This window comes from Elaeis guineensis, chromosome 6 (assembly GCF_000442705.2).
Source record: "Elaeis guineensis isolate ETL-2024a chromosome 6, EG11, whole genome shotgun sequence".
Lineage (NCBI taxonomy): Eukaryota > Viridiplantae > Streptophyta > Magnoliopsida > Arecales > Arecaceae > Elaeis > Elaeis guineensis.
Genome location: NC_025998.2, coordinates 65,307,777 through 65,332,815, shown reverse-complemented (window position 1 = coordinate 65,332,815; position 25,039 = coordinate 65,307,777). Strand labels below are relative to the sequence as shown.

The following is a 25,039-nucleotide window of genomic DNA, read 5'->3' as shown; positions in this document are numbered from 1 at the left end:
TTTGCTTTCCTTTTTTGCTTGGATTTTTTCTCTGCTGAAGTCGGAGCTAAGTTCGGCTCCCTTGGGAGTCCGAACGGAGAAGCCCTCCTGAAGTTGGAGTAGCCCGGCACTCGTAGGAGTCAGGGCGAAGTCTTCCTGCAATCAAAGTCATAGGCAAAGTCCGGCTTCCGTAGAAGTCCGGACAAGGCTTATCGGCAGTTGCTGTTGTCAGCGGAGCCCGGCTCCCGTAGGAGTCCGGGCTGGGCTTACCATCGGTCGAAGTAGCTTAAGTTAGGGCAAGGTTTTCCTCTTGGGGGGCGCATATGGACGTTGCAGGGCCTTCCCCCACCCGGTCTAAAAGGATCGGGCCTTCGACTAGGGCGAGTGTTCTCCTTCTGTCCCTAACAGGGCTGTGGGGGCACATATGGGCGTTGTAAGGCCTCTCCCCCCATCCGGTCTAAAAAGAACCGGGCCTTCGACTTTGCTCAAGTTAGGGCGAGGTTCTCCTCCTGTCCCTAACAGGGCTGTGGGGGCACATATGAGCGTTGTAAGGCCTCTCCCCCCATCCGGTCTAAAAGGAACCGGGCCTTCGACTTTGCTCAAGTTAGGGCGAGGTTCTCCTCCTGTCCCTAACAGGGCTGTGGGGGTACATATGGGCGTTGTAGGGCCTCTCCCCCCATCCGGTCTAAAAGGAACCGAGCCTTCGACTTTGCTCAAGTTAGGGCGAGGTTCTCCTCCTGTCCCTAACAGGGCTGTGGGGGCACATATGGGCGTTGTAGGGCCTCTCCCCCCATCCGGTCTAAAAGGAACCGGGCCTTCGACTTTGCTCAAGTTAGGGCGAGGTTCTCCTCCTGTCCCTAACAGGGCTGTGGGGGCACATATGGACGTTGTAGGGCCTCTCCCCCCATCCGGTCTAAAAGGAACCGGGCCTTCGACTTTATGAGATTGCCCTTTTGTTTTTGACACAGTTTTCTTGAATTGTCTAAAGACACATGGGTATGCGATTTTCGACTAAAACGAAGTCACTGGTAGTACATCCGTAAGTTTTCTGAGCTCCACGGTCGCGGGAGGTCGGCTCCTCCGAATTCCTTGAGATAATAAGTTCCGGGCCGAACTACTTCTTTGACCTCATAAGGTCCCTCCCAGTTCGGGGCGAGCTTCCCCCGGTCCTGAGGTTGCGAGACAGCAGCTCGTCGAAGCACCAGATCTCCTGCTTTAAAGGCTTTGCTCTTGACCCGGGCGTTGTAATATCAGGCAACTTTCTGTCTGTAGGCTGCCATTCGAACCTGAGCAATCTCCCGTCTTTCTTCCAGTAGGTCGAGGTTGGCTCTGAGACTTTGTGCATTTTGGGGTTCGTCGAATGCCACGACTCGTGCCGACGGGAGTTTAAGCTCGATCGGGATGACGGCTTCCGTACCAAAGGCTAAAGCAAAGGGAGTCTCCCCTGTAGGTAACCTCTGGGTAGTTCGATACGCCCATAGCACGTGATAAAGCTCGTCCGCCAAAGTTCCTTTTGCTTTTTCAAGCCTTGTCTTAATTCCCTGCAAAAGGGTTCTGTTAGTTACCTCAGCTTCGCCGTTCGCCTGAGGGTGGGCTACTGATGTGAAGTTGTGGGAGATGTTTAGATCTTCACAGAATTCGGCGAATCTTGCTCCCACGAATTGCCGTCCGTTATCAGTGATTAGGGTTCTAGGTAGATCGAACCTGCACACAATTGACTTCCAAACGAAATCTTGTACTTTTGCTTCTGTGATTTTTGCTAGTGGTTCGGCTTCAACCCATTTGGTGAAGTAGTCGATCGCTACCAGGAGGAACTTCCTTTGCCCAGACGCTATGGGAAAGGGGCCAAAGATGTCCATCCCCCACTGTGCAAAAGGCCATGGGGCACTTAGGGGTGTGAGCTCAGTGGCGGGCTGTCTCTGGACGTTGGCGTATCTCTGGCATCGATCGCACTTTTTGACGTATTCGATCGAATCATAATGCATCGTTGGCCAGTAATACCCTTGGCGGAGTAGCTTGTTGGATAAAGATCTGGCACCCAAATGGTTTCCGCAAGCTCTCTCGTGTACTTCCCATAAAGCGTAGTCAGCTTCTGAGGGCCGGAGACACCTTAAGAGGGGCAAGGAGTATGATCTTTTGTACAATTTGCCCTCATAAAGGATGTACCGGGAGGCTTGATTTCGGAGCTTCCGAGCCTCCTTCGCATCCCGAGGAAGAACTCCATCTCTAAGATAGGTTATCAGTGGGTCGACCCAGCTGGGCTCGTGGTCGATCTCCATTACAGGCCGTGGTTCTTCTGTACTCGGATGTTTCAGAACTTCAAAGAGGACGCCTTTGGGCAATTCGGCCGGGGCCGACGTGGCCAGCTTGGAGAGAAGGTCGGCTCTGGTATTCTCTGACCTTGGAATTTGCCTAATGTCGAAGTTGCTAAAGGCAAGGGTAAGCTCCTTCACTTTCTCAAGGTACCTGGCCATACTGTCCTCCCGCACTTCATAACTCCCGCAGACTTGTCCCACCACAAGTTGGGAATCGCTGTGCGCCCGGAGTTGACCTATTCCCAGCTCTTTGGCGATCCTTAATCCTGCAATCAGAGCCTCATATTCCGCTCCATTGTTTGTTGCGGGAAACCCGAAACGCAGAGCGTACTCCGCGATGACTCCCTCCGGGCTGACCAAGATCAGGCTCGCACCCGCGCCTGCCATGTTGGAGGATCCGTCCACATAGAGGGTCCAAAAGCAATCAGAGGGACTGGCTTCTTCGTTAGGGGAGTTCGGTTGAGACTTCAGGTCGTCCACTCTGCTTTGCTCAGGTTCGGCCTCCTCTGGGATGGTGCACTCTACGATGAAATCTGCCAGTATTTGGGCCTTTACTGCTGGTCTAGGTCTGTAGTTGATGTCGAATTCCGTGAGCTCGATCGCCCATTTTGCCATCCTTCCGGAGGTATCAGCTCGGTGCAGGACCGCCTTGATCGGTTGATCGGTGAGCAGCGTTACGGTATGCCCTTGAAAGTAAGGTCGGAGTCTCCGAGCTGCAACCAACAAGGCGTAGGTCAGTTTTTCTAATTTAGTGTACCTGGTCTCGGCGTCCCTCAACGCGCGGCTAATGTAGTAGACTGGTCGCTGGACTTTCATTTCCTCTTTGACAAGAACAGCCGCGAGGGCCGTGGGAGAGACCGCCAGGTACAAAAATAGTTCCTCCCCAGGCTCAGGCTTCGCCAGCAGCGGGGGTGAGCTAAGGTAGCTTTTTAATTCTTCGAACGCCTGTTGGCATTCAGAGGTCCAACAGAAGTTCTTCGGCCGGTTGAGGGTTTGAAAGAAGGGCAAACATCGTTCGGCCGACCTCGCGACAAAGCGATTAAGAGCCGCTATCCTTCCCGTGAGGCACTGAACCTCCTTGATCGACCTTGGGACGGTCATCTCTTGGATGGCGCGAATTTTCTCTGGATTGGCCTCAATCCCGCGCCCCGATACCATGAAGCCCAGGAACTTTCCTGAGGTTATCCCAAAAGCACATTTGGTCGGGTTCAGCTTCATTCTATACTTTCGAAGAGCGCCAAAGGTTTCCTCGAGGTCGGCGATATGATTTCTGGAAGACCTGCTTTTTACAAGCATATCGTCCACGTAAACCTCCATGTTTCGGCCGATCTGCTCTTTGAAGATTTTATTCACCAGTCGTTGATAGGTTGCGCCCGCGTTCTTGAGGCCGAACGGCATGACCCTGTAGCAGTAAAGGCCGCGATTAGTGATGAAAGCTGTCTTTTCTTCATCTTCCGATGCCATTCTAATCTGGTTATAGCCGGAGAACGCGTCCATAAAAGTGAGGAGCTCGTAGCCTGAGGTAGCGTCCACCAGTTGGTCGATCCTGGGAAGGGGGTAGCTGTCCTTTGGACAAGCCTTATTCAGCTTTTTGAAGTCGATACACATCCTCCACTTGCTGTTTGCTTTCTTGACCAAAACAACATTGGAGATCCACTCAGGATAATTGACTTCCTTAATAAATCCGACCTTGAGAAGCTTATCCACTTCCTCGGCTATCGCCTTCTGCCTCTCCGGGGCATGACTCCGGATTTTTTCTTTCGTCGGCCGATGTTTAGGGTCGACTGCCAGATGTTCCATGACTTCTGTGTCGATCCCCGGCATATCCGTCGGGACCCATGCGAAAACGTCCGCATTCCTTCGGAGGAAATCCACAAGACGCTTCTGCACCTCCTCCCCCAGGTTGGAGCCAATTAACACCACATGCTCCGTGTTCCCATCATTCAAAGGGATTGGTATTAGGTCTTCGATTGGACCGCCCCTCTCTTCAGTGAGGTCATCGCGAGCATCCAATCCATCGACCGGACAGAGGTCCGCTTGATCGCTTCTTTGCAAGGCGATGTTGTAGCAATGTCTGGCCAGGGCTTGGTCTCCCCGGACCTCTCCGATCCCCTGGTTGGTGGGGAACTTCAATTTCAAATGGTAGGTTGAAACAACAGCTCTGAGGGCATTGAGGCCGGGTCGGCCAAGGATTGCATTGTAGGCAGATGGCGCCTTTACCACCAGAAAATTCACCAGAGCTCTGGACTGCTTTGGATACTGACCCGCGGTCACAGTCAGAGCTATCATTCCTTCCGTCGGAACGGCGTCACTGGTAAACCCTATCAAGGGGGAGCAAATCGGTCTCAGATGACCGCCAAGAGTGGTCATTCTTGAAAAGGGGTTGTAGAACAAGATGTCGGCCGAACTCCCGTTGTCGACGAGAATGCGACGGACGTCGTAATTTGCTATGTTCAAGGAAACTACGACCGCGTCGTTATGAGGGAATTGGACTCCCTGGGTGTCCACTTCAGTGAAGGTTATGGGTTCTTCAACTTTTTGTCGCTTGGGGGATGCAGCTGGTACGTTGATTGCCTCCCGCCGGGATTCCCCCGAGACGGTATTGACGGAACCCGGCAGAGGCCGGTCGCCCGGCCACTCCTCATCGGTGACCATAGCCGGAGGCAGTTGCGCAAAGACCTCATGAGAAGGCATCAGATGAGGGGAGGAAGAGCGGGTGCCGGAAAAGATGGCCGGAAGCGGATCCGTTGAGCACTCCTTTAAGAACAAGGGTACTGCGAAGGTTCATGCCCTTCCTCTAGCGCCAATCCTGTTGGTACACAAATCTGCTTGCGCCGGAGAAGCTGGAGTCGGGGAAGTCGCGGTCGCCGCCGGGACCTGCAAAGGAAGTCTAAACCGGAGGTGGGGTTGCTCCGGCAAGACCCTCCGACGCTCAAGTCAGTTCTCTGCCTCAACAAGAATGGAGTGCTCGAACGGAGAATTTAGCAGAGTTTTGAGATAAGAAATGAGCTTATGGAATAACGTATCTGGGTCCCCCTTTTATAGGCGGAGGAGGCAACGGATTGATGGTGACATTTGTAACCGTCTGGTAGTGGGCTGCCCATGGTCAGGGGAATTTTTCGCGAAGGGTAGTGGAGTAGACCCGTGACTATTGTCATGGCCTGCCACGTAGAGCCTGTTGCAGGTAGTGGAGCGGCGTCCGTTGCCGCTAGTTGTCAGGGAGTAGTGGAGTCGCACAGCACCTGCCGCAGGGAGCGGAGCAGAATCGTGGCCGTTGACACAGCCTGTCAGAGAGTAATGGGTCCGCCGCAGGGGGTGATGGAGCCGCGCGGAATCCGCTACAGGAAGTGGAACAGGATCATGGTTGTTATTGTGACCTGCCAGGGGGCGCGGATTTGTTGATTGAAGCTCGGCAGCGGTCGGAGTCCGGCCTCTGTAGAGGTCCGGGAGGGGTCCTCCTTGCGGTTGGGGTCGTGGGTGGAGCCCGGCTTCCGTGGGAGTCCGGGCGGAACCCTCTCGGAGCTGAAGTTGCGGGCGGAACCCGGCTCCTGTAGGAGTCCGGGCGGAGTCCTCTGCAATCAAAGTTAAAGGTGAAGTCCGGCTCCCGTAGGAGTCCGGACGGAGCTTACCAGCAGTTGATATCGAGAGCGGAGCCCGGCTCCCATAGGAGTCCGGGCGGAGTCCTCTGCAATCAAAGTTAAAGGTGAAGTCCGGCTCCCGTAGGAGCCCGGACGGAGCTTACCAGCAGTTGATACTGAGAGCGGAGCCCGGCTCCCGTAGGAGTCCGGGCGGAGTCCTCTGCAATCAAAGTTAAAGGTGAAGTCCGGCTCCCGTAGGAGTCCGGACGGAGCTTACCAGCAGTTGATACCGAGAGCGGAGCCCGGCTCCCGTAGGAGTCCGGGCGGAGTCCTCTGCAATCAAAGTTAAAGGTGAAGTCCGGCTCTCGTAGGAGCCCGGACGGAGCTTACCAGCAGTTGATACTGAGAGCGGAGCTCGGCTCCCGTAGGAGTCCGGGCGGAGTCCTCTGCAATCAAAGTTAAAGGTGAAGTCCGGCTCCCGTAGGAGTCCGGACGGAGCTTACCAGCAGTTGATACTGAGAGCGGAGCCCGGCTCCCGTAGGAGTCCAAGCGGAGTCCTCTGCAATCAAAGTTAAAGGTGAAGTCCGGCTCCCGTAGGAGTCCGGACGGAGCTTACCATCAGTTGATTCTGAGAGCAGAGCCCGGCTCCCGTAGGAGTCCGGGCGGAGTCCTCTTCAGGTCGAAGTTGTCGGCGGAGTCCGGCTCCCGTAGGAGTCCGGACGAAGTCTGTCTGCAGTCGTTGGAGTCGTCGGCGGGGCCCGGCTCCCGTAGGAGTCCGGGCGGAGCTGTCTTGTAGCTGAAGTTGTTGGTCGTCGAGGATGAAGTCCGGCTCCCGTGGGAGCCCGGGCGGAGATTTCTTTTGAGGTTGGCCTTGTTGGCGGAGCCGTTGATTCTGTGGAGGACTTCGGCTGGGGGTATTTTATACCCAACACATCTTTTGTAGTATAATTGCCAATTGATTGGTGATTTGAATATATAAATATATCTTTCTTTATTGTATATCATGTTTTTGATTTTGATGATTTTGGTCTTTTAGAATTTGATGCTGCTTATTTTGGATTTGGCAAGCAAAACTGTGAAAATATATTTGTTTGGCAAGGATAAAACTAAATAGCTTGATGGTTGTGTAGATAGGATTTGGATTAGCTATGTTATGTATTGTTAGCCATGGACCGAATTGTGATTCATTGGTTTGCGGTCATAGACCGAAGCATGAGTATTATGGATTGCCAGTTGTGGGCTGAATCATGATATTGAGTTTGCTGCTATAGGCCGAAGTATGGAAATTATGATTTGCTGCCACGGGCCAAAGTATGGGATTATGGTTTGCCAGCCCTGGCCGATGTGTAGGATTATGGTTTGCTAGCCCTGGGCCAAAGTGTGACCATGGATAATCCAAATCGGAAAGGTAATTAGTGATCAGAAATCTAGATAGTAATGGAAGATAAGGTTTGTGAAACTACTATTGAACAAAAGTTTTGAAATGATGATATACTCGATATGTTTTCTTGAATGAGATGTATATTTGATGAACTAATAATATCGATACGGTATGAGACTATGAATCGATTTGATACCGGTACGATATGGTATTGACTGGTATGGCGAACCTTGCTAGGAAGCCATGACATGTCTTCTTATCTGGATTAGTTAATTAGGTGGAATAAAGGGAGAAAATGCCTCCTCTATTTTCTATCAAGAACAAAAGAGTAAGATTACTCATCTTCTCCTTTTGCTCTCCTCCAAGCTTGTCCAAATTATCCTTCTTTGAAAATGGAGGCAATCATTTTGGAGCTTCTTTTTGAGATGCTTCAACTTGAAATTAATTATCGAGGGCAAGGTTTGCTGAACTAGTATTAGGGGTCTTACCAGTTGGCTGTTGGTTCGGTATGGTACGGATTCGTACCATACTATTTCGGGATATACCGAAATAGGGAGGAGAGAAAGAGGGTAGGGAGAAGAGAGGCTCATACTGGTCTGGGACAATACTTGACGATTGAGATTGTGGCCTAGGATTGCAGATTTGGTGGCAAAAGGAGATCGTAGATGATAGAGAAGACTGGAGGAACATGGATTTGGTAGTGGAAAAGGCTGTGGATGATGGATAAGTTTCGGGGAGGATGGATTTGGTGGTGGAGGCTGCTTGGGGAGCATGGATTTGGTAGCAGAGGAGGCCATGGATGGTGGAGAAAGTCGGGGAGTGTGGATTTGGTGGTAGAGCTGGCCATGGATGATAGAAATAGGGAGAGGGATGGTGGGAGAAGGAGAGAGAGGTAGAGAGAGGGAGGTAGAGGGAGGGGGGAGGGTGAGGAAGGAGGGAGAGAGAGAGGATAACATAGGATCTCATGGAGTCCACCATGCCATATGGAGACGAACAGGGCTTGGATGACTATCTAGGGCTTAGGCAAGGGGGGTTGAGGGGGCTCGAGTGCTTTAAAGAGCGAATGAGGCTTAAAAGGGGTTAGGTGGGCAATTGGGATCATTTAAAGAGCCCAAACTATTCCAGTTCTTGATTGGTTTGCCTCGTCATGACCTGAATTGCCTAGTTAAAGTCGGTTCGTTCTTCGTGGTTGAGGGCCTATTGGAGAATTTGGTGGTGCCTACCATGGCTATATGATGGATGGTGCCAAGGGAATCAAAGTGGTGGCCTCAAGTTCCAATTTCTCCTTGCTAATGAGAGCTAGTAGTTGACTACCTTAAGTGCAGCATCTGGTAGTGTTGAATCCAAGGTCGCCAAAACTAGGTGCTTGTGACTCCCCTGTACTTTAGCATCCTCGTTATTGTCATGGTTATGAATGTTGCTCTTTGTTTTTTGCTCCTAATATATATACAAACACACACATGCATATACGTAATATGTATGTCAATAAGTAATTAGTTATGGAAGCCATGGTTTTAATCTTTTCTCTTCTATTCCCTTTGGTAGTTCTTCTTGAGGAACCAAAGCAATTGATTGATAAGAGAGTATGGGATTATAACTCTCAAATTATGAAACTGTAACTTTTTTCTAAAATGGTTTGTCCAATAAGAACGCCTAATTCTGTTTTCATCAAAAAACAACTCCTAATTCTATCTCTCTCTACATCTCAATATTAGTCTAGTGCAAGTAATGAAATCTTTTTTTTGCAATATTCTTCCTTGGTTTGGTAATTCTAAAATGGCCTATCATCATTTTGTTTTTTTTGCTTTTATCTTATTTTCTTGGTTACCTACCCTTGTGTTATGAAGCATCTAAATCATCATTCTTTATCCTAAGCCAATAGTACTTTTTCTCTTATTCTTAAGTCATGATTTCGGGGGATGGTTTGGTGCAGAAAAGGGGAAGTAGCATTAATGGAGTCAAGGGCTTGGATCATGGAATGTCGTACCGGATCGAACCGTCCGGTACGGGTGTGCCGAACCGTCTCGGTGGAGAACCGAGATGGTTCCGGCATGCAAAATGGCACATGCCGGTGTCGGGGAAGAAAAAGAGAGAGAGAGAAATAGAGAGAGAGGGAGGGAGGAAGAAAAAGAGGGAGAAAAATCCGTCGGAGGGGCTGCCGGAGGGCAGCCGTGGTCGTTGGACGGCGGAAAGGACTCCTGCGGCTCCGTGCGGGGAACAGGGATGATCCGCCCCTGTTTCTCGGGGCTTTTTTTTTAAAAAATCTTTTCAAAGTGAAGTCGGCATGGGTTTTACCGGCTTCACTTAAGTGAAGCCGGCAAGGGTTTTGCCGACTTCACTTTGAAAAGGCTTTTTTAAAAAAAAGCCTCGAGAAACAGGGGTGGATCGTCCCTGTTCCCCGCGCGAAGCTGCGGGAGCCCTTTCCGCCGCCCGACGGCCACGGCTGCCCTCCGGCGGATTCCCCTCCCTCTTTTTCTTTCTCCCTCCCTCTCTCTCTCTATTTCTCTCTCTTTTTCTTTCCCGGTTCGTTCGTGTTTTCCTTCGTCGGTTCGCCTCGGTTCGGAACGGAACAGAGACGTGCCGTACCATACCGCCGGCTAGCCGATCCGGCCACCGATACCGGTTCCGCCAGCCTTGGCTTGGATCATGTGGCACAATCTATACCATGATTCGTCAAGCCCTTGTCCAGTTACTTGATGCATCAAAGGTTAATATTGAAACGTTGTATGTTGTAGATTTGTTCATCTATTGGGTTTGTGTTAGTTTAATATTTTTGTCAAAGTTGCAGTCCTCAGGTTACTTAGCTCTTAAGTAACTTAATCTTTACATTACTTGGCTGCCAAGTTACTTAATGTACTAGTTGCATAGGCCTCAAATTACCCGTTTCTTAATATTATTAGTTATGTGGTCTTTTAAGTTAGGGTAGGCTGTATCTATATGATATGGAAAGGCTGGAGGATAGACCTAAATCATGTTTTGTATGCGAGTATGTTGTGAAGAAAGCTGTTTCGTACCTTTTATTCCCCTCTATCTATCTTTTCTTCTATGCATAAGCAGGCCAACCCCCAAGTGGTCCTATATCACTTTGGTATCAAAGCAAAAAGATCCTAATCTATTAATCTTTTATTTTCCTTGATCTCCTTTCTATGCTACCTTCAACTAGTATGTTCTTCATCATTGTATCAACAATGAGTTAAATTTCAAGATTGAGGTTCTTCATCAACGTGCAAGGAAGGATTTAGGCTTATGTGCAATGATAAAGCATCAATAAATAGCAGGTTCATACCTCTCAACAAAGACTTGGGGTTAATGGATGCTAATTGCAAGCCACTGTAGCAGCTTTAGAGTCAAACAATACCTTGATAAAAGGTCATCTTCTCCTACCTTGAATCATCAACGAGATCCAAACAAATTCTTTCAATGCAAGTAGAAGTCAAGGCTGTCAAGCTATATGACAGACCACATATTAGAGGTCTAGCAGTTGAAAATACATTAGACAAGATCTGCAATTGGAGATGTTGTGATGATCCTACCAATAGCAATCCTTCATACAAGGATCTTGTAGTTAAATGTGCACCACATCCTAAGGATCTGATTAAGAAGATTGGAAGCTTTAAAGATCCAATTTTAGAGCAATTTCTAAACAACCATGACATGGATTGGGATCTTTCAAGGTTGTGATTCTATGGCGATACTTCGAAAATCAGTACTATGTTGATTTCTTAGATTCACTTATGCTTGCCACTAATCAGATGATTAAAACGTTCGTGAACGATGATCCAAGAGCACCAAAACAACCGAGTTCATGAGAAAGTTTTGTGTTGGTTTCCATCATCAAATCTTGGAGACTTGCAGCTCAATCTAGCATTAAAGTGACATTATGATCTCAAGGATGAGATCCATGCAGGATAAGTGTATGATGAATTTAAGGGCTTGGATCATGTGACAATCTGTATCATGCTTATTGAAGTTGTCATCCAGTAACTTGGAGCATCAGTTGAGCATATTGAAACATCTAAACTATCAAATATTACTTAGTCCTTAAGCAATCCAATTCTTAAGTTATTTTGCCGTCAAGTTACTTGACATACAAGTTACCTAGGCCTCGCATTTCATGTTTTCTGATTTATTCATTTCTTGGTCCTTTAGTTAGGGGTAAGCTATATTTTTGATAGACCTCAATCATGTATTGTATGTATGTTGTTAAGAAGGAAAGTTCTTTTTGTCCTGTTATGCTGCTCTCTTTCTCCTTGCTCTAGCTTCTTTTCTCTCTCGCCCTCTCCAATTTCTTGATTTCCCTCTCCATCAAGTCACCAGTAAGCTGGCCATCTAAGTAATCATGCATCGAGCACATTCTTGAAAGAGAACTCATGTATCAAGAGGGCGGTTTTGGTATCATGTTGCTTATTTATGTTGCAAATTGGAAAATGCTGTTACCTTTTCTAAACAATTTATTCCATGTTGGATTGACCTATTAACAGAGAGAGAATGATGGCCAAGCACAGCTTCCTAGCATTTCTTAACTTTAATTTTTCACTTAATTTCACATTTTCTCATAAAGCCTCTCACAAGTCACAATTATCATGGCCAACACAGGTGAGGTCACTTATATCCTCAAAGTCTATTCTGACAACTTGGCCTAGGGCCTACAAATGTCATCATTGGGAATCCATTTTAGGCCACATGTGCCACCTAGCTGAAAGCTCCACATTGCTAATTCAGATAAGTCTGCTCGTATACCACCTAACTAGGGACTGGACATATCATCATTTATAATTCCAAATGTGGCCACATATACCACCCAGCCAGAGATTCCTCATCAATAATTCAAGTGAGGCCACATGTACCAATCACTCGTACTTTCGAATTATGTTATTATTGTAGCTTTAACAGAAATTCACAAATTGCATGCCAACGGTGTTCAGAAGTTCAAAAAAATATTTTAAGTGTTTTAAAAAAATCTAATAAAGATGGGATTTCAAGTCATAAAACTTAAAAAATTTGAAAACGACATGGTAATTTCCAAACTAGTTTCAGATTTTCATATAAAAACCTGGAAAGTTTTTAAGCATTCATAGGTTTTAAAACAACTTCAAATTGATACATGTTGGTGCAGAATTCCGCCGACGCCGGAGAAGCTGGAGTTGAGGGGATCGCGGCCGCCACCGGGACTTGCAAGGGAAGTCTAAATCGGAGTTGGGGGTGCTCCGGCAAGATCCTCCGACGTTCAAGTCAGTACTCTGCCTCAACAGAAATGGAGTACTCGAATGGGATTTTTGCAGAGTTTCGAGATAGAGATTAGAACTTAAGAGAAAAACGTATCTGGAGGGTCTCTTTTATAGATGGGAGAGCGTAACTGATTGACAGCGACGTCCGTAACTGCCTGGTAGTGGGCCGTTTGGGGCCACGCGGAGTTTGTTATGGAGAGTAGTGGCGTCAGTGGGTCGTTCAGGGCCACATGGAATCTGTTACAGAGAGTGAAGTGGTGTCCGTTGTCACGACTTGCCGAAGAGTTCGGGCTGGGACGTCTGGTGAAGCGGAACGGTTCTCTGTCTCAGCAACCTAAGAGAAGCTCGGATGTTTTTGAGGTTGCCGATGAGTCCACAGTTGTGGGGTGCCTTAGGCGCTGATGCTGCAGACGGAAGTCATCTGCTGTAGAAGCTCGAACGGGAACTTTCTGTTGGAGAAGTCCGGTAGGAGTCCGATTGCTAGAGAAGTTCGTCTGGAATTTGCCTGATGTGGAAGCTCGTCTGAAGATTGTCCGTCGGAGAGGTTCGGTTTCATGAGGAATCTGATAGAGGGTCGACTGGCAGTGGAGTTCGGATGGCGTTGTGGAGGTTCGTCCGCTGGAGGAGTCTTGAGGACACTGTGGAAGGTCGAACGTTGGAGTCCGAGATTCAATTCTGTTGTAGAAGTTCAGACGGAGTCCGGTTTTTGTAGGAGTCTGAAAGGAGGCTGCTTACTGTAGAAACTCGGACGAAGACCGGTTGCCGTGGAAGCTAGGATGAAGACTTCTTATTGTAGAAGCTCAGATGAAGTCCGCTTGCTATAGAAGTTCGGAGTAGAGATTCGGCTGGTGGAGTCCGTCCGTTGTAGAAATTCGTCTGGGATCCATCTATTGTAGGAGTTCGGACGAAGTCCGGCTCTTGCAGGAGCTCGGATGAAATTCGAAAGGCGGTCGACCACCGTAGAAACTTGGACAGAATCTGGTTACTATAGAAGTCCTGCTGCTGGAGAAGTTCGATCATTGACGAAGTCCAGAAGAAGTTCGAAATAAAGTCGATCGTGGCTGGAAGAAATCTGGAAGAGATTCAGAGAGTAGTCGATTACTGTAGAAAATCGGCTGGTAATGAAGCCCGGAGAGCATTTGGAGCAGTCCAGTAGATGAATGGAGGAGCTTATTATTGGTGAAGTTCGGATGGCACGATAGGAGTTCGTCCGTTGGAGGAATCTGAAGGACACTATGGAAGGTCGACCGCTGGGGGAGTCCGGATGGTATTATGGAAGCTCGGACAGTCGAGGGAGTTCAGAAAGACGCCGCACAAGGTCGGAAGTCGGAAGAGCCCTGGATGGGTCGGCCTTTTACAAACTTCGGCTGGGGTTATTTTATACCCAACACCAGTCCCCCTACTTCCGAGTTCGAATTCCGAATGAAGTACAGAAAAATTTTCACAACCGAAGTTGCCTCCCTAGATTTTCGTACTCGATTGTTTTCAGATATTTTGGCATTTGGCGTGCTGGTGCTGGAGCTTTTTCAAATCGAGGTGATCCGAAAAGATTTTTTCGCAATTCCCGCTGGAGCGTTGCTTTAGATACGGCGCAATAATGATTCTGTCAGTTGTCAGCCGCTTTCAGCTGCTTGCCATGATGAGTGGGACACGTGGCGGTTGTAGATCGACCAGAGGAGATCTGCAATCATTATTGCGTCGGACCCTGTTGCCTATTTAAACCCGCCTCCCTCCTTCAGGGATCTCACTTTGTCTGAGAGTTTCTTCGATCCCTCCTTCCTGAGAGTTTCGTTCTTCTCCAGCGTCCTTCTCGGCCTTAGGCGTTCTTCGAGTCGTCCTCATCTTTGCATCTCGTCCATTCTTGCATTAAGTTATCGTTTACCGAGCTTCTTTTGCCTTCCGTCTTATTCGATGTCGATGTTGTTTGAAGATTCCTAGTCATCGCCGTGCTGATTCGCCCTTAGGGACTGGAGATTTTCGACAAGGGTTTTCTTCTTCGTTGAGACGAGGTCCCTTGAGTCTTGGATGTAGTTCATTTTTTTTTTCTGGTGTAGCTCGTCGTTTTTTTTTTGTGTTAGGACGAGGGTTTTTCTTCTGCTCCTAACGGGATTGTAGGGGTGTAGAGGAGTTGCTGAGGGGCTTTTCCCTTCATCCGGTCTCAAACGATCAGATCTTCGTTTGTGTCAGGATGAAGTTCTCCTCCTGTTTTCGATACAATCAATTTCAGCTCATGTTAGGACGAGATCTTCCTCCTGTTCCTAACAGGACTGCGGGGACACATAAGGGCCGTTGCAAAGGCCTCTCCTCCCATCCGGTCTCTAAATAATCGGGCCTTCGATTTTGCTCATGTTAGGACGAGGTTCTTCTCCTGTTCCTATCATGGCTGTGGGGGCGCATAAGGGCCATTGCAAGGGCCTCTCCCCCCATCCGGTCTCTAAATAACCGGGCCTTCGACTTTGCTCATGTTAGGACGAGGTTCTCCTCCTGTTCCTAGCATGGCTGTGGGGGTACATTAGGGCCGTTGCAAGGACCTCTCCCCCATCCTGTCTCTAAATAATCGGGCCTTCGACTTTGCTCATGTTAGGATGAGGTTCTTCTCCTGTTCCTAACATGGCTGTGGGGGCGCATTAGGGCCGTTGCAAGGGCCTCTCCCCCCATCCGATCTCTAAATAACCGGACCTTCGTTTGTGTCAGGACGAGATTTTCCTCTTGTTTCTGACACGCTTAATTTCGATTGTCTGAAGGAGCTACTCCCTATCGTTATAAGCTTATACCAAAAGAAAAGATATGCGAATATGAAAGAAACTTTTATTTAAGGCAAAGTTATCGGTAATACATTCATAGATTTTTCGAATTCCATGATCGCGAAAGGTCTGCTCCTTCGAGCTCCTTTAGATAGTATGTTTCGGGCCGAACCACTTTCGTGACTTCATACGGGCCTTTCCAGTTAGGGGCAAGTTTTCCTTGATTCTGAGGTTGTGAGACAGCGGCTCGCCGAAGTACTAAGTCCCCCGCTCTGAAGGCCTTGCTTTTGACCCGGGAGTTGTAGTAGCGGGCCACTTTCTGCTTGTAGGCAGCCATCTAAACTTGAGCTGTCTCCCGCTTTTCTTCTAACAAGTCGAGGTTGGCCTTGAGATCCTGTGAGTTGCGCTGCTCATCGAATGCCACGACTCGTGCCGATGGAAGCTTGAGTTCGATCGGGATCACGGCTTCTGTTCCGAAGGCTAAGGCGAAGGGGATCTCCCCTGTGGGCAGTCTTTGGATAGTTCGGTATGCCCACAACACATAATAAAGCTCATCTGTCCAAGTTTCCTTTGCTTTTTCAAGTCTCGCCTTGATTCTTTGTAACAGAGTCCTATTAGTAACCTCGGCTTCGCCATTTGCTTGCGGATGGGCTACTGACGTGAAGTTATGGGAGATGTTTAAGCCCTCACAAAATTCAACAAACCTTGCTCCAGTAAATTGTCGCCTATTATCGGTAATGAGAGTTCTGGGTAAGCCGAACCTACAGACAATTGACTTCCAGACGAAGTCCTACACCTTAGCTTCTGTGATTTGTTCAGCTTCGACCCACTTGGTGAAATAGGCAATTGCCACCAGGAGGAACTTTTGCTGCCCGGATGTCATGAAAAAAGGTTCGAGGATATCCATCCTCCATTGTGCAAATGGCCATGGGGCACTCAAGGGTGTAAGTTCGGAGCCGGGTTGCCTTTGGATATTTGCATATCTCTGACACCGATCACACCTTCTGACATATTCGATAGAGTCGTGGTACATGGTAGGCCAGTAATAGCCTTGTCGGAGCAGTTTGTGAAATAAAGATCTGGCCCCCAGGTGACTTCCGCAGACTCCCTCATATACCTCCCACAAGGCGAAGTCGGTTTCAGAAGGTCGGAGACATTTCAGGAGGGGCAAAGAGTACGATCTTTTGTACAGCTTGCCTTCATAAAGAATATATCGGGAGGTCTGGTTCCTAAGCTTCCGAGCTTCTTTTACATCAGGAGGAAGGACCCCGTCCTTGAGGTATGCAACCAGTGGATCAATCCAGCTGGGTTCATGGCTGATCTCCATCACAAGCTGCGGTTCTTCTGTACTGGGGCACTTCAGAACTTCGAAGAAGACTTCCTTGGGCAGTTCAACTGGAGCCAGTGTAGCCAACTTGGAGAGGTCGGTCCTAGTATTTTCTGCTCTTGGAATCTGCTTGATGGCAAAGCTACCGAAGGCAGGAATGATCTCTTTTATCTTTTCGAGATACTTGGCCATACTGTTCTCCTAAGCTTCATAGTTTTCGTTGACTTGTCCCACCATCAATGGGGAGTCATTGTAGGCTTGGAGCCGATCCACTTCTAATTCTTTGGCAATCCTCAGTCCTGCAATCAGAGCTTCATATTCTGCTCAGTTATTTGTCGCAGGAAATTCGCAGCGTAGCGCGTACTACGCAATAATTCCTTCTGGATTGACCAAGATCAGGCCCGCGCCTGCGCCTGATATGTTGGAGGAACTGTCCACGTAGAGGACCCAAAAACCATCAGGGAGATCTATTTTTTCTTCAGGGGAGTTCGACTGAAATCCTGAGTTGTCAGCTTCACCTCGTTCAAGTTCGGCCTCTTCCGGAATAGTGCACTCCACTATGAAGTCGGCTAATATCTGAGCTTTAATCGTCGGCCGAGGTTGATAGTTGATGTCGAATTCTGTGAGCTCGACTGTCCATTTCGCTATCCTTCCGGAAGCATCCGCTCGATGCAGAACCGCCTTAATCGGCTGGTCGGTGAGCAGTGTTATGGTGTGCCCTTGAAAGTAAGGTCGGAGTCTTCGAGCTGCAATCAACAAGGCGTAAGTTTCTCTAACTTAGTATATCTGGTTTCGGTATATCTCAATACTCGACTTATGTAGTAGATCGGCCGTTGAATTTTTGCTTCTTCCTTAACCAGAACTGCTGCGAGAGCCACAAAGGAGACCACCAGGTACAGGAACAACTCTCCGGGTTCGGGCTTTGCCAATAGTGGAGGTGAGCTGAGGTAGTTCTTTAATTCTTCGAATGCTTGCTGACATTCAATGGTCCAATAAAAGTTCTTCAGCTGCTTGAGAGTCTGAAAGAAAGACAGGCATCGTTCGACCGACCTTGAGACGAAGCGATTCAGAGCTGCTACTCTCCCAATAAGGCGCTGAACTTCTTTTATTGACTTCGGGGCGGTCATTTCCTGGATGGCACGAATCTTTTCTGGATTTGCTTCGATCCTGCGCCCCGATACCATAAAGCCCAAAAATTTCTCTGAGGTTACTCCAAAAGCGCACTTGATCGGGTTCAGCTTCATGTTATATTTTTGGAGGGCACTGAAGGTCTCTTCAAGGTCAGCGATGTGGTTCATTGTGGATTTACTTTTTACAAGCATATCATCCACGTATACCTCCATGTTGCAGTCGTTCTGCTCTTTGAAGATCTTATTCACCAGCCATTGATGGGTCGCCCTTGCATTTTTAAGGCCAAAAGGCATGACCCTGTAACAATAAAGATCACGGTTAGTAATAAAAGCAGTTTTTTCTTCATCTTCTGGTGCCATCCTGATTTGGTTGTAGCCGGAAAATGCATCCATGAAAGTGAGAAGCTCGTGGCCCGAGGTTGCATCCACTAATTGGTCAATTTTGGGCAGAAGGTAACTGTCCTTCGGACAGGCTTTGTTCAGCTTTTTGAAGTCTATATACATCCTCCACTTGCCGTTCGCCTTCTTGACCAAAACCACGTTGGAGACCCAGTTCGGATAGTTGACTTCTCTGATGAACCCGGCTTTCAGGAGTTTATCAACTTCCTCAGCTATTGCCATCTGCCTTTCCGGTGCATGACTTCAGATTTTTTCCTTCGTCGGTCGATGTTTGGGATTAGCAGTCAGACGGTGTTCCATGACTTTAGCATCAATCCTTGGCATGTCCGTCGGAACCCAAGCGAAAACATCGGCTTTCTTTTGTAGAAAATTGATGAGTTGTGTCCGTACCTTTTGCTCCCAAGTTGGAGCCGATCTTCACCACATGCTCCTCATTCCCATCGTTCAAAAGAATTGAGACAAGATCTTTAATTGGCTCACCCCATTCTTCTGCAAGGTCGTCGCGGGTGTCCAATCCATTAACAGGACGGGTCAGACTGACCATTTCTTTGTAGGGCTATGTTGTAGCAGTGTCTTGCCAGGACTTGATCTCTTCTGACCTCTCCGACCCCTTGGCTAGTAGAAAATTTCAGTTTCAAATGGTAGGTCGATACCACAGCTCGGAGGGCGTTAAGGTCAGGTCAACCGAGTATTGCGTTGTAGGCAGACGGCGCCCTCACTATCAAAAAATCCACTTGCGCTCTTGATTGCTTCGGGTACCGACCTGCAACTACGGTTAAAGTTATTACCCCTTCTATTGGCATAGTATCGCCAGTGAATCCCACCAACGGGGAGCTTATCGGCCCTAATCGGCCATCCGGAATGGACATTTTTGAGAATGCATCATAAAACAAAATATCGGCCGAGCTTCCACTATCAACAAGAATGCGGCATACATCATAATTAGCAATATTTAAAGAAACTACAACCGCATCATTATGGGAGAACTGAATCTCCTTAGCATCTTCTTCAGTAAAGGTTATGGATTCTTCAGTCCTCTGCCGCTTGGGCGGTCCGGTCGATCCACTGGCCGCTCCCCACTGGGGACCTCCAGAGATGGTGTTGATGATCCCGATGGGGGGCCGATCTTCAGGCTGTTCCTCCCTCCTTGGCGGCTCTGGCTGTGGTAGGGCCCTCAGTCGATCTCCCTGCCTTCAGACCGGCGTCGAATGAATCTGTCGAGCCGACCTCATCTGATGAGCTTCTCGATCTCATCCCGGAGCTGAATACACTCCTCCGTGTCGTGGCCGTGGTCACGATGATAGAGGCAGAATTTGTTAGGGTTGCGCTTCCCAGGATGTGTGCGCATCCTTTCCGACCTTGGCAGCTGCTCCCTGACCTCCATCAGCACTTGGACTTTTGGAGCATTGAGAAGGGTGTAGCTGTGGAATCTTCCTAGGGGAGAGCTCCGCCGAACTCTGCGGTCCGGGCTCCTCTGCCTACGAGCTCGAGGAGGAGTTCGGACACGCTTGTGTCCGGGAGAGTTCGAGAACGTGGCCGAGCTTCACTCTGTCCTTTTTCAGCAGCGGGCTTGTTGGAGTCACCCGTCTGCCGCTCCTTAACGGCCTCCTCGTCCTTCAGCTTGAAGGCTTCCTTTGCTCGGGCATGTCCTTCGGCTCGAGCCAGCAAATCAGCGAAGTTCCTGAGGTACTTCTTTTTCAGGAAAAACAGAAGATCATTCTTTTGATGACCGCTCTTTAGGACGGCCATTGCAATTGATTGGTCCAAGTTCCGGACCTCCAATGCAGCGGCATTAAAGCGGTTGACGTAAGTTCGGATGGATTCTCCCTCCTGCTTGATGTTGATGAGGAACTCCGAACCTCTCCGGAGACGTCGGCTGCTGACGAAATGAGCAGCGAACTGATGGCTCATCTGATCGAAGGAGAAGATAGTATCCGGCTTCAATGCCGAGTACCAATTTCTTGCCGCTCCCTTCAAGGTGGATGGGAAAGCTCGGCACAGGATGGCGTCTGGCGTGCCATGGAGCAGCATCATTGTCCGGAAGGCTTCTAGGTGATCAACCGGATCCGAGGTCCCGTCGTAGCTTTCGAATTGGGGGAGCTTGAAGTTCGGCGGGATCGGTTCCTGCATAATCATTTGAGAGAAAGGAGGGTCAGTACAGATGTCCTCACCGTAAGCAGAGGGAGCATGGCGGAGCTCTTCAATCCGTCGGTTCATCTCCTGGAATCTTTGATCCAGGAGGTCCTCTCGACTGTGAGTCTCGAGAGTCTTCTGGTAGAACGGAGGTAGGGACCCTCCGGAGGTGGAATTATGATCGGATGGAGGGCTCTCCGCCTTCTGCTTTCCCTTTCCAGGAAAGACAGGGCGACTGGCCCAAGTGGCCTGCCCGATCATCGGATTCTGGAACTCCGGCGATGCTCTTTCCAACTGCACAGATGCCTGCGGCTGTTGTTACTGCTGCATGGCCTGCACTGCTTCGGTGAGGCCTCTGACCTGCTGAACCAGCTGGTCGAACTGCTCCATGCCGACTGCTGTTGCCGGAGGAGGAGCCTGAGAAACTGGAGACGAGGCCGGAGCTTGCGGATCTCGCTGAGATCTGGCCACAGAGGCCGTAGATCGCCTGGTGGATGCTTTTCGGGGAGGCATCAGGTGAGGATCTGGCAGGAGAAGAAGAAAATGTTGAAGAAGATGACCGAAGACAGTCCCGTTGAGTACTCCTTTAAGAACAAGAGTCCTGCGAAGACACAGGCTCTTCCTCTAGCGCCATTCTGTTGGTGCAGAATTCCGCCAACACCGGAGAAGCTGGAGTTGAGAGGATCGCGGCCGCTATCGGGACCTGCAAGGGAAGTCTAAACCGAAGTTAGGGGTGCTCCGGCAGGATTTTCCGACGCTTAAGTTAGTACTCTGCCTCAACAGAAATGGAGCACTCGAATGGGATTTTTGCAGAGTTTCGAGATAGAGATTAGAGCTTCAAGAAAAACGTATCTGGAGGGTCTTTTTTATAGACAGAAGAGCGTAACTGATTGACAGCGACGTCCGTAACTGCCTGATAGTGGGTCGTTCGGGGCCACGCGAAGTTTGTTACGGAGAGTAGTGGCGTCAGTAGGCCGTTCAGGGCCACGTGGAATCTGTTACAGAGAGTGGAGTGGTGTCCATTGTCGCGACTTGCCGGAGAGTTCGGGCTGGGACGTCTGGTGGAGCGGAACGGCTCTCTGTCTCAGCAACCTAAGAGAAGCTCGGATGTTTCCGAAGTTGCTGATGAGTCCACAGTTGTGGGGTGCCTTAGGCGCTGATGCTGCAGGCGGAAGTCATCTGCTGTAGAAGCTCGGACGGAAATTTTCTGTTAGAGAAGTCCGGTGGGAGTCCGATTGCTAGAGAAGTCCATCTGAAATTTGCCTGATGTGGAAGCTCGTTTGAAGATTGTCCGTCGGAGAGGTCCGGTTTCATAAGGAATCCGACAGAGGGTCGACCGGCAGTGGAGTTCGGATGGCGTTGTGGAGATTCATCCGTTGGAGAAGTCTTGAGGACACTGTGGAAGGTCGAACGTTGGAGGAGTCCGGGATTCAATTCTGTTGTAGAAGTTCGAACGGAGTCCGGCTCTTGTAAGAGTCTGAAAGGAGGCTGCTTACTGTAGAAGCTCGGATGAAGACCAGTTGTCGTGGAAGTTCGGATGAAGTCCGCTTGCTATAGAAGTTCGAAGTAGAGATCCGGCTGGTGGAGTCTGTCCGTTGTAGAAGTTCGTCTGGGATTCATCTATTGTAAGAGTTCGGACGAAGTCCGGCTCTTGCAGGAGCTCGGATGAAATTCGGAAGGCGGTTGACCACCGTAGAACTTGGACGGAGTCTAGTTACTGTAGAAGTCCTGCTGCTGGAGAAGTTCGGTCATTGACGAAGTCTGGAAGAAGTTCAGAATAAAGTCGATCGTGGTTGGAAGAAGTCTGGAAGAGATTCAGAGAGTAATCGATCACTGTAGAAAATCGGCTGGTAGTGAAGCCCGGAGAGCATTTGGAGCAGTCCGGTAGATGAATGGAGGAGCTTATTATTGGTGAAGTTCGGATGGCACGATAGGAGTTCGTCCGTTGGAGGAATCTGGAGGACACTGTGGAAGGTCGACCGCTGGGGGAGTCCGGATGGTATTATGGAAGCTCGGACAGTCGGAGGAGTTCAGAAAGACGCCGCACAAGGTCGGAAGCCGGAAGAGTCTTGGGTGGGTCGGCCCTTTATGAACTTCGGCTGGGGTTATTTTATACCCAACAATACAAATACAGTTGAAAAAAATTTAAAACTATGTTCAGATTTTCATAAAAAAAACTGGAAAGCTTTTCAGGATTCATAGGTTTCAAAACAACCTTGATTTGGTACAAATGCAGAGTTGAATTCAAAAATGTAAACATTGGAAGTGATCATAAGTTTAGAACTTTAAAATGACTAAGTTTGATATTGAGTGGAACACCAAAGAAACTTCAATCTTAAGATGCATGGAAGAATTGCTTTAAAGGAGACTATAAAGTTTTGAGAAGAACCCTAGGTTTTAAGAACATCATTACCGTTATCATCATCATCTTCTTCTTCTTTCTAGGCTAGTTGCCCTTCTTCACTCTCTCAAAAGCCTACCATCCTCTTCTTCCTACCCAACAGTGCCCACTGCGCTCTATTTATAGGCTTGCAAGTACAATTTGGGGCCCATAGGTCGGTTTGACTGGTTAGTTCCCCAGGTTGGTTGAGAAGGTCAGCTGCTAGGGTTCATTTCTGTTTTAAGAAAATATATGTAATTAGTATCCCCCATTTGCATGCAATAAAGATACTTAAAACTTCTAATACCTCGAGAATAAAAAGTTGTTTTGCCTACTATAGTGTAAATTCTCAATTTTTGGTGTTGTATTAAAATTTCAATTTTTAAATGTTCAGGTATTTCTCAAATCTCAGGACCTCATAACTTCTATTATAGCCAAACATTGCCAAAACCCAAAACCTGGCAAGAAAATTTATCTAAGACGACTTTAAACAACATTTAGTGTTTCAACAAAATGGCCTGGTTCCAGATTTTAACATTCATTTGGTATTGTATTTTTCTGAGTATAGATAGGCATATTGCAATATCTGTACAAGCAATGTGTTATATGCAGTAAGTAGCTCTTCCTCGGCAGAAAGTCACCTAGTTATGTTAGGCTAGTGATCTTTGAGATTGAAAATTTCCCATCCCGCTAAATGTTGATATTAGTAAGTGCATTATCTATGTAGATAGACATGCTTATGTATGTCTATCTAAACATCACATGCTTGCTATTAAAAACCGCTGGATGTATGTCATTTATTATCGCTACAGATTGCAAATCTTTTGGACTGCACCACATGGACAGGTGCTGGTCCTGGTCTCATGGATGCTGCGATTAAAGGCGCTTTTGATGCAAAGAAGCCAGTTGGTGGATTCAAGATAGCAAGGGAATCAGGTGAATGGACAACCTCAAACTTCCATCCCTATCTCCCTTCAGAGATGTATCTTACATGCAGGTAATTAGTCAAATAAGCCTTTAATGCAGAATTCCTTTAGATGTAAATTGAAATCTCATTTGTGAAATCATCAAAGCAGGTTCTTCTCAGCAAGGAAACATGGGTTGGTGGATGCTGCAGTGCGGAACAATCCATCTGACAGGACAGCTGTGGTTGCTTTTCCTGGTGGGATTGGAACGTTAGATGAGGTGTTCGAGATTCTAGCATTAATTCAACTGGAGAGAATTGGCTCAAAGCTTGCTGTCCCTTTCCTGCTTATAAATTATGATTCTTTTTATACGAAGCTATTAGATTTCATGGATGATTGCGAGAAATGGGGAACTGTAGCTAGAGGAGAGGTTGCATCATTGTGGAAAGTTTGCAATGGGAATCTTGAAGCTTTGGAATACTTGGCAGAGTTTTACAATATCTCTCAAAGCAGGAGGGATTATGACATTAAAATTGGTTCTGAGCAAGGAATAGCTCTGTAGCGACCAATTGAGCCTTGGTTTTGGAAGGCTGAAATCTCAGCATTTTTACTCAAACAAAAGGGGTGACAACCTGATTGAGTTGACGCAATTTCTGCTTGATACTTGTGTCTGTTCTACTGCTGAATAATGACTTGTTGCACTGAAACTGTGTATGATTATACAAAATCACATCATCATGAAGATATGGACAATTCTTACCAAACAAGTGAAGATATGGACAATTAGATTCCTCTTATGGCACGTAAGATATCATTCCTTTTTTCAATTAAAGAAGAAATTCTAGCTCCGTGCTACAATAGAACGAATTGAACAGGTTGTGTTGGATATTATTATTTTGAGAAAAAAATATCTTCCTTGGGGGCATCTTTTTTATTGCTGAGCTGCGGTCATCATTGTCATTGATATTGTGAATTCATTCCAGATATATGAAGACGTTTGTGGAGTCACTGCCAAAACCAAAAGCATTAAAACCAGGCATCATCGATTGCAATTGTTTTAAAACTTCGCTTTTGGTAAAAATATATTTCATAAGAACAGAATTAACAAACTAGCCTCAAACTATCTCTTGGCGTATTTCTTGGCGAATCGATATAGTAAATTTTAAATGTATAGATGCCATATCAACCTTAGTCAAAAACCTGATCAAAGTCTGTATCGTTTGAGTTAGAGATAATATCAAACATGTAAAGCATGGGAGGAGAAAAACTGCACACTTTAATGGCTTTACGTGGGTCCAACTTAATGTTGGCTGCTACTATTTAATCTGAAGGCCTTCGAGTCCAGGATTCGTTAGGTGCTAGCACGGTCTCAAGATATTGGCATGCATGGTTAGAAAACAAGATGCAACCTCCTGGGTTCTTTAAAAGGTGTTTGAATAGCCAAGAACTCTGGAGTTTTGGGTGATGCCTGAATTTTTAAATTTCATGATAAAAAGGTTAGAAAATATTGGCTGGCTAAGCGTTCGAAAGCGAAGAAGAA

General features: G+C 47.8%; 1 protein-coding gene across 1 annotated transcript in view; it reads left to right on the top strand.

Annotated features, from left to right (window-relative positions):
- Positions 1–24,433, top strand: part of LOC105042264 (uncharacterized) — a 66,452-nt gene extending 42,019 nt beyond the window's left edge. The window contains exons 4-5 of the mRNA XM_010919398.4: positions 23,407–23,591; positions 23,671–24,433. Of these exons, the coding sequence (XP_010917700.1) occupies positions 23,407–23,591; positions 23,671–24,061 (576 nt within the window). The 3' untranslated portion in view covers positions 24,062–24,433. The remainder of the gene's footprint in view (positions 1–23,406; positions 23,592–23,670) is intronic.
- Positions 24,434–25,039: the final 606 nt, after the last annotated feature.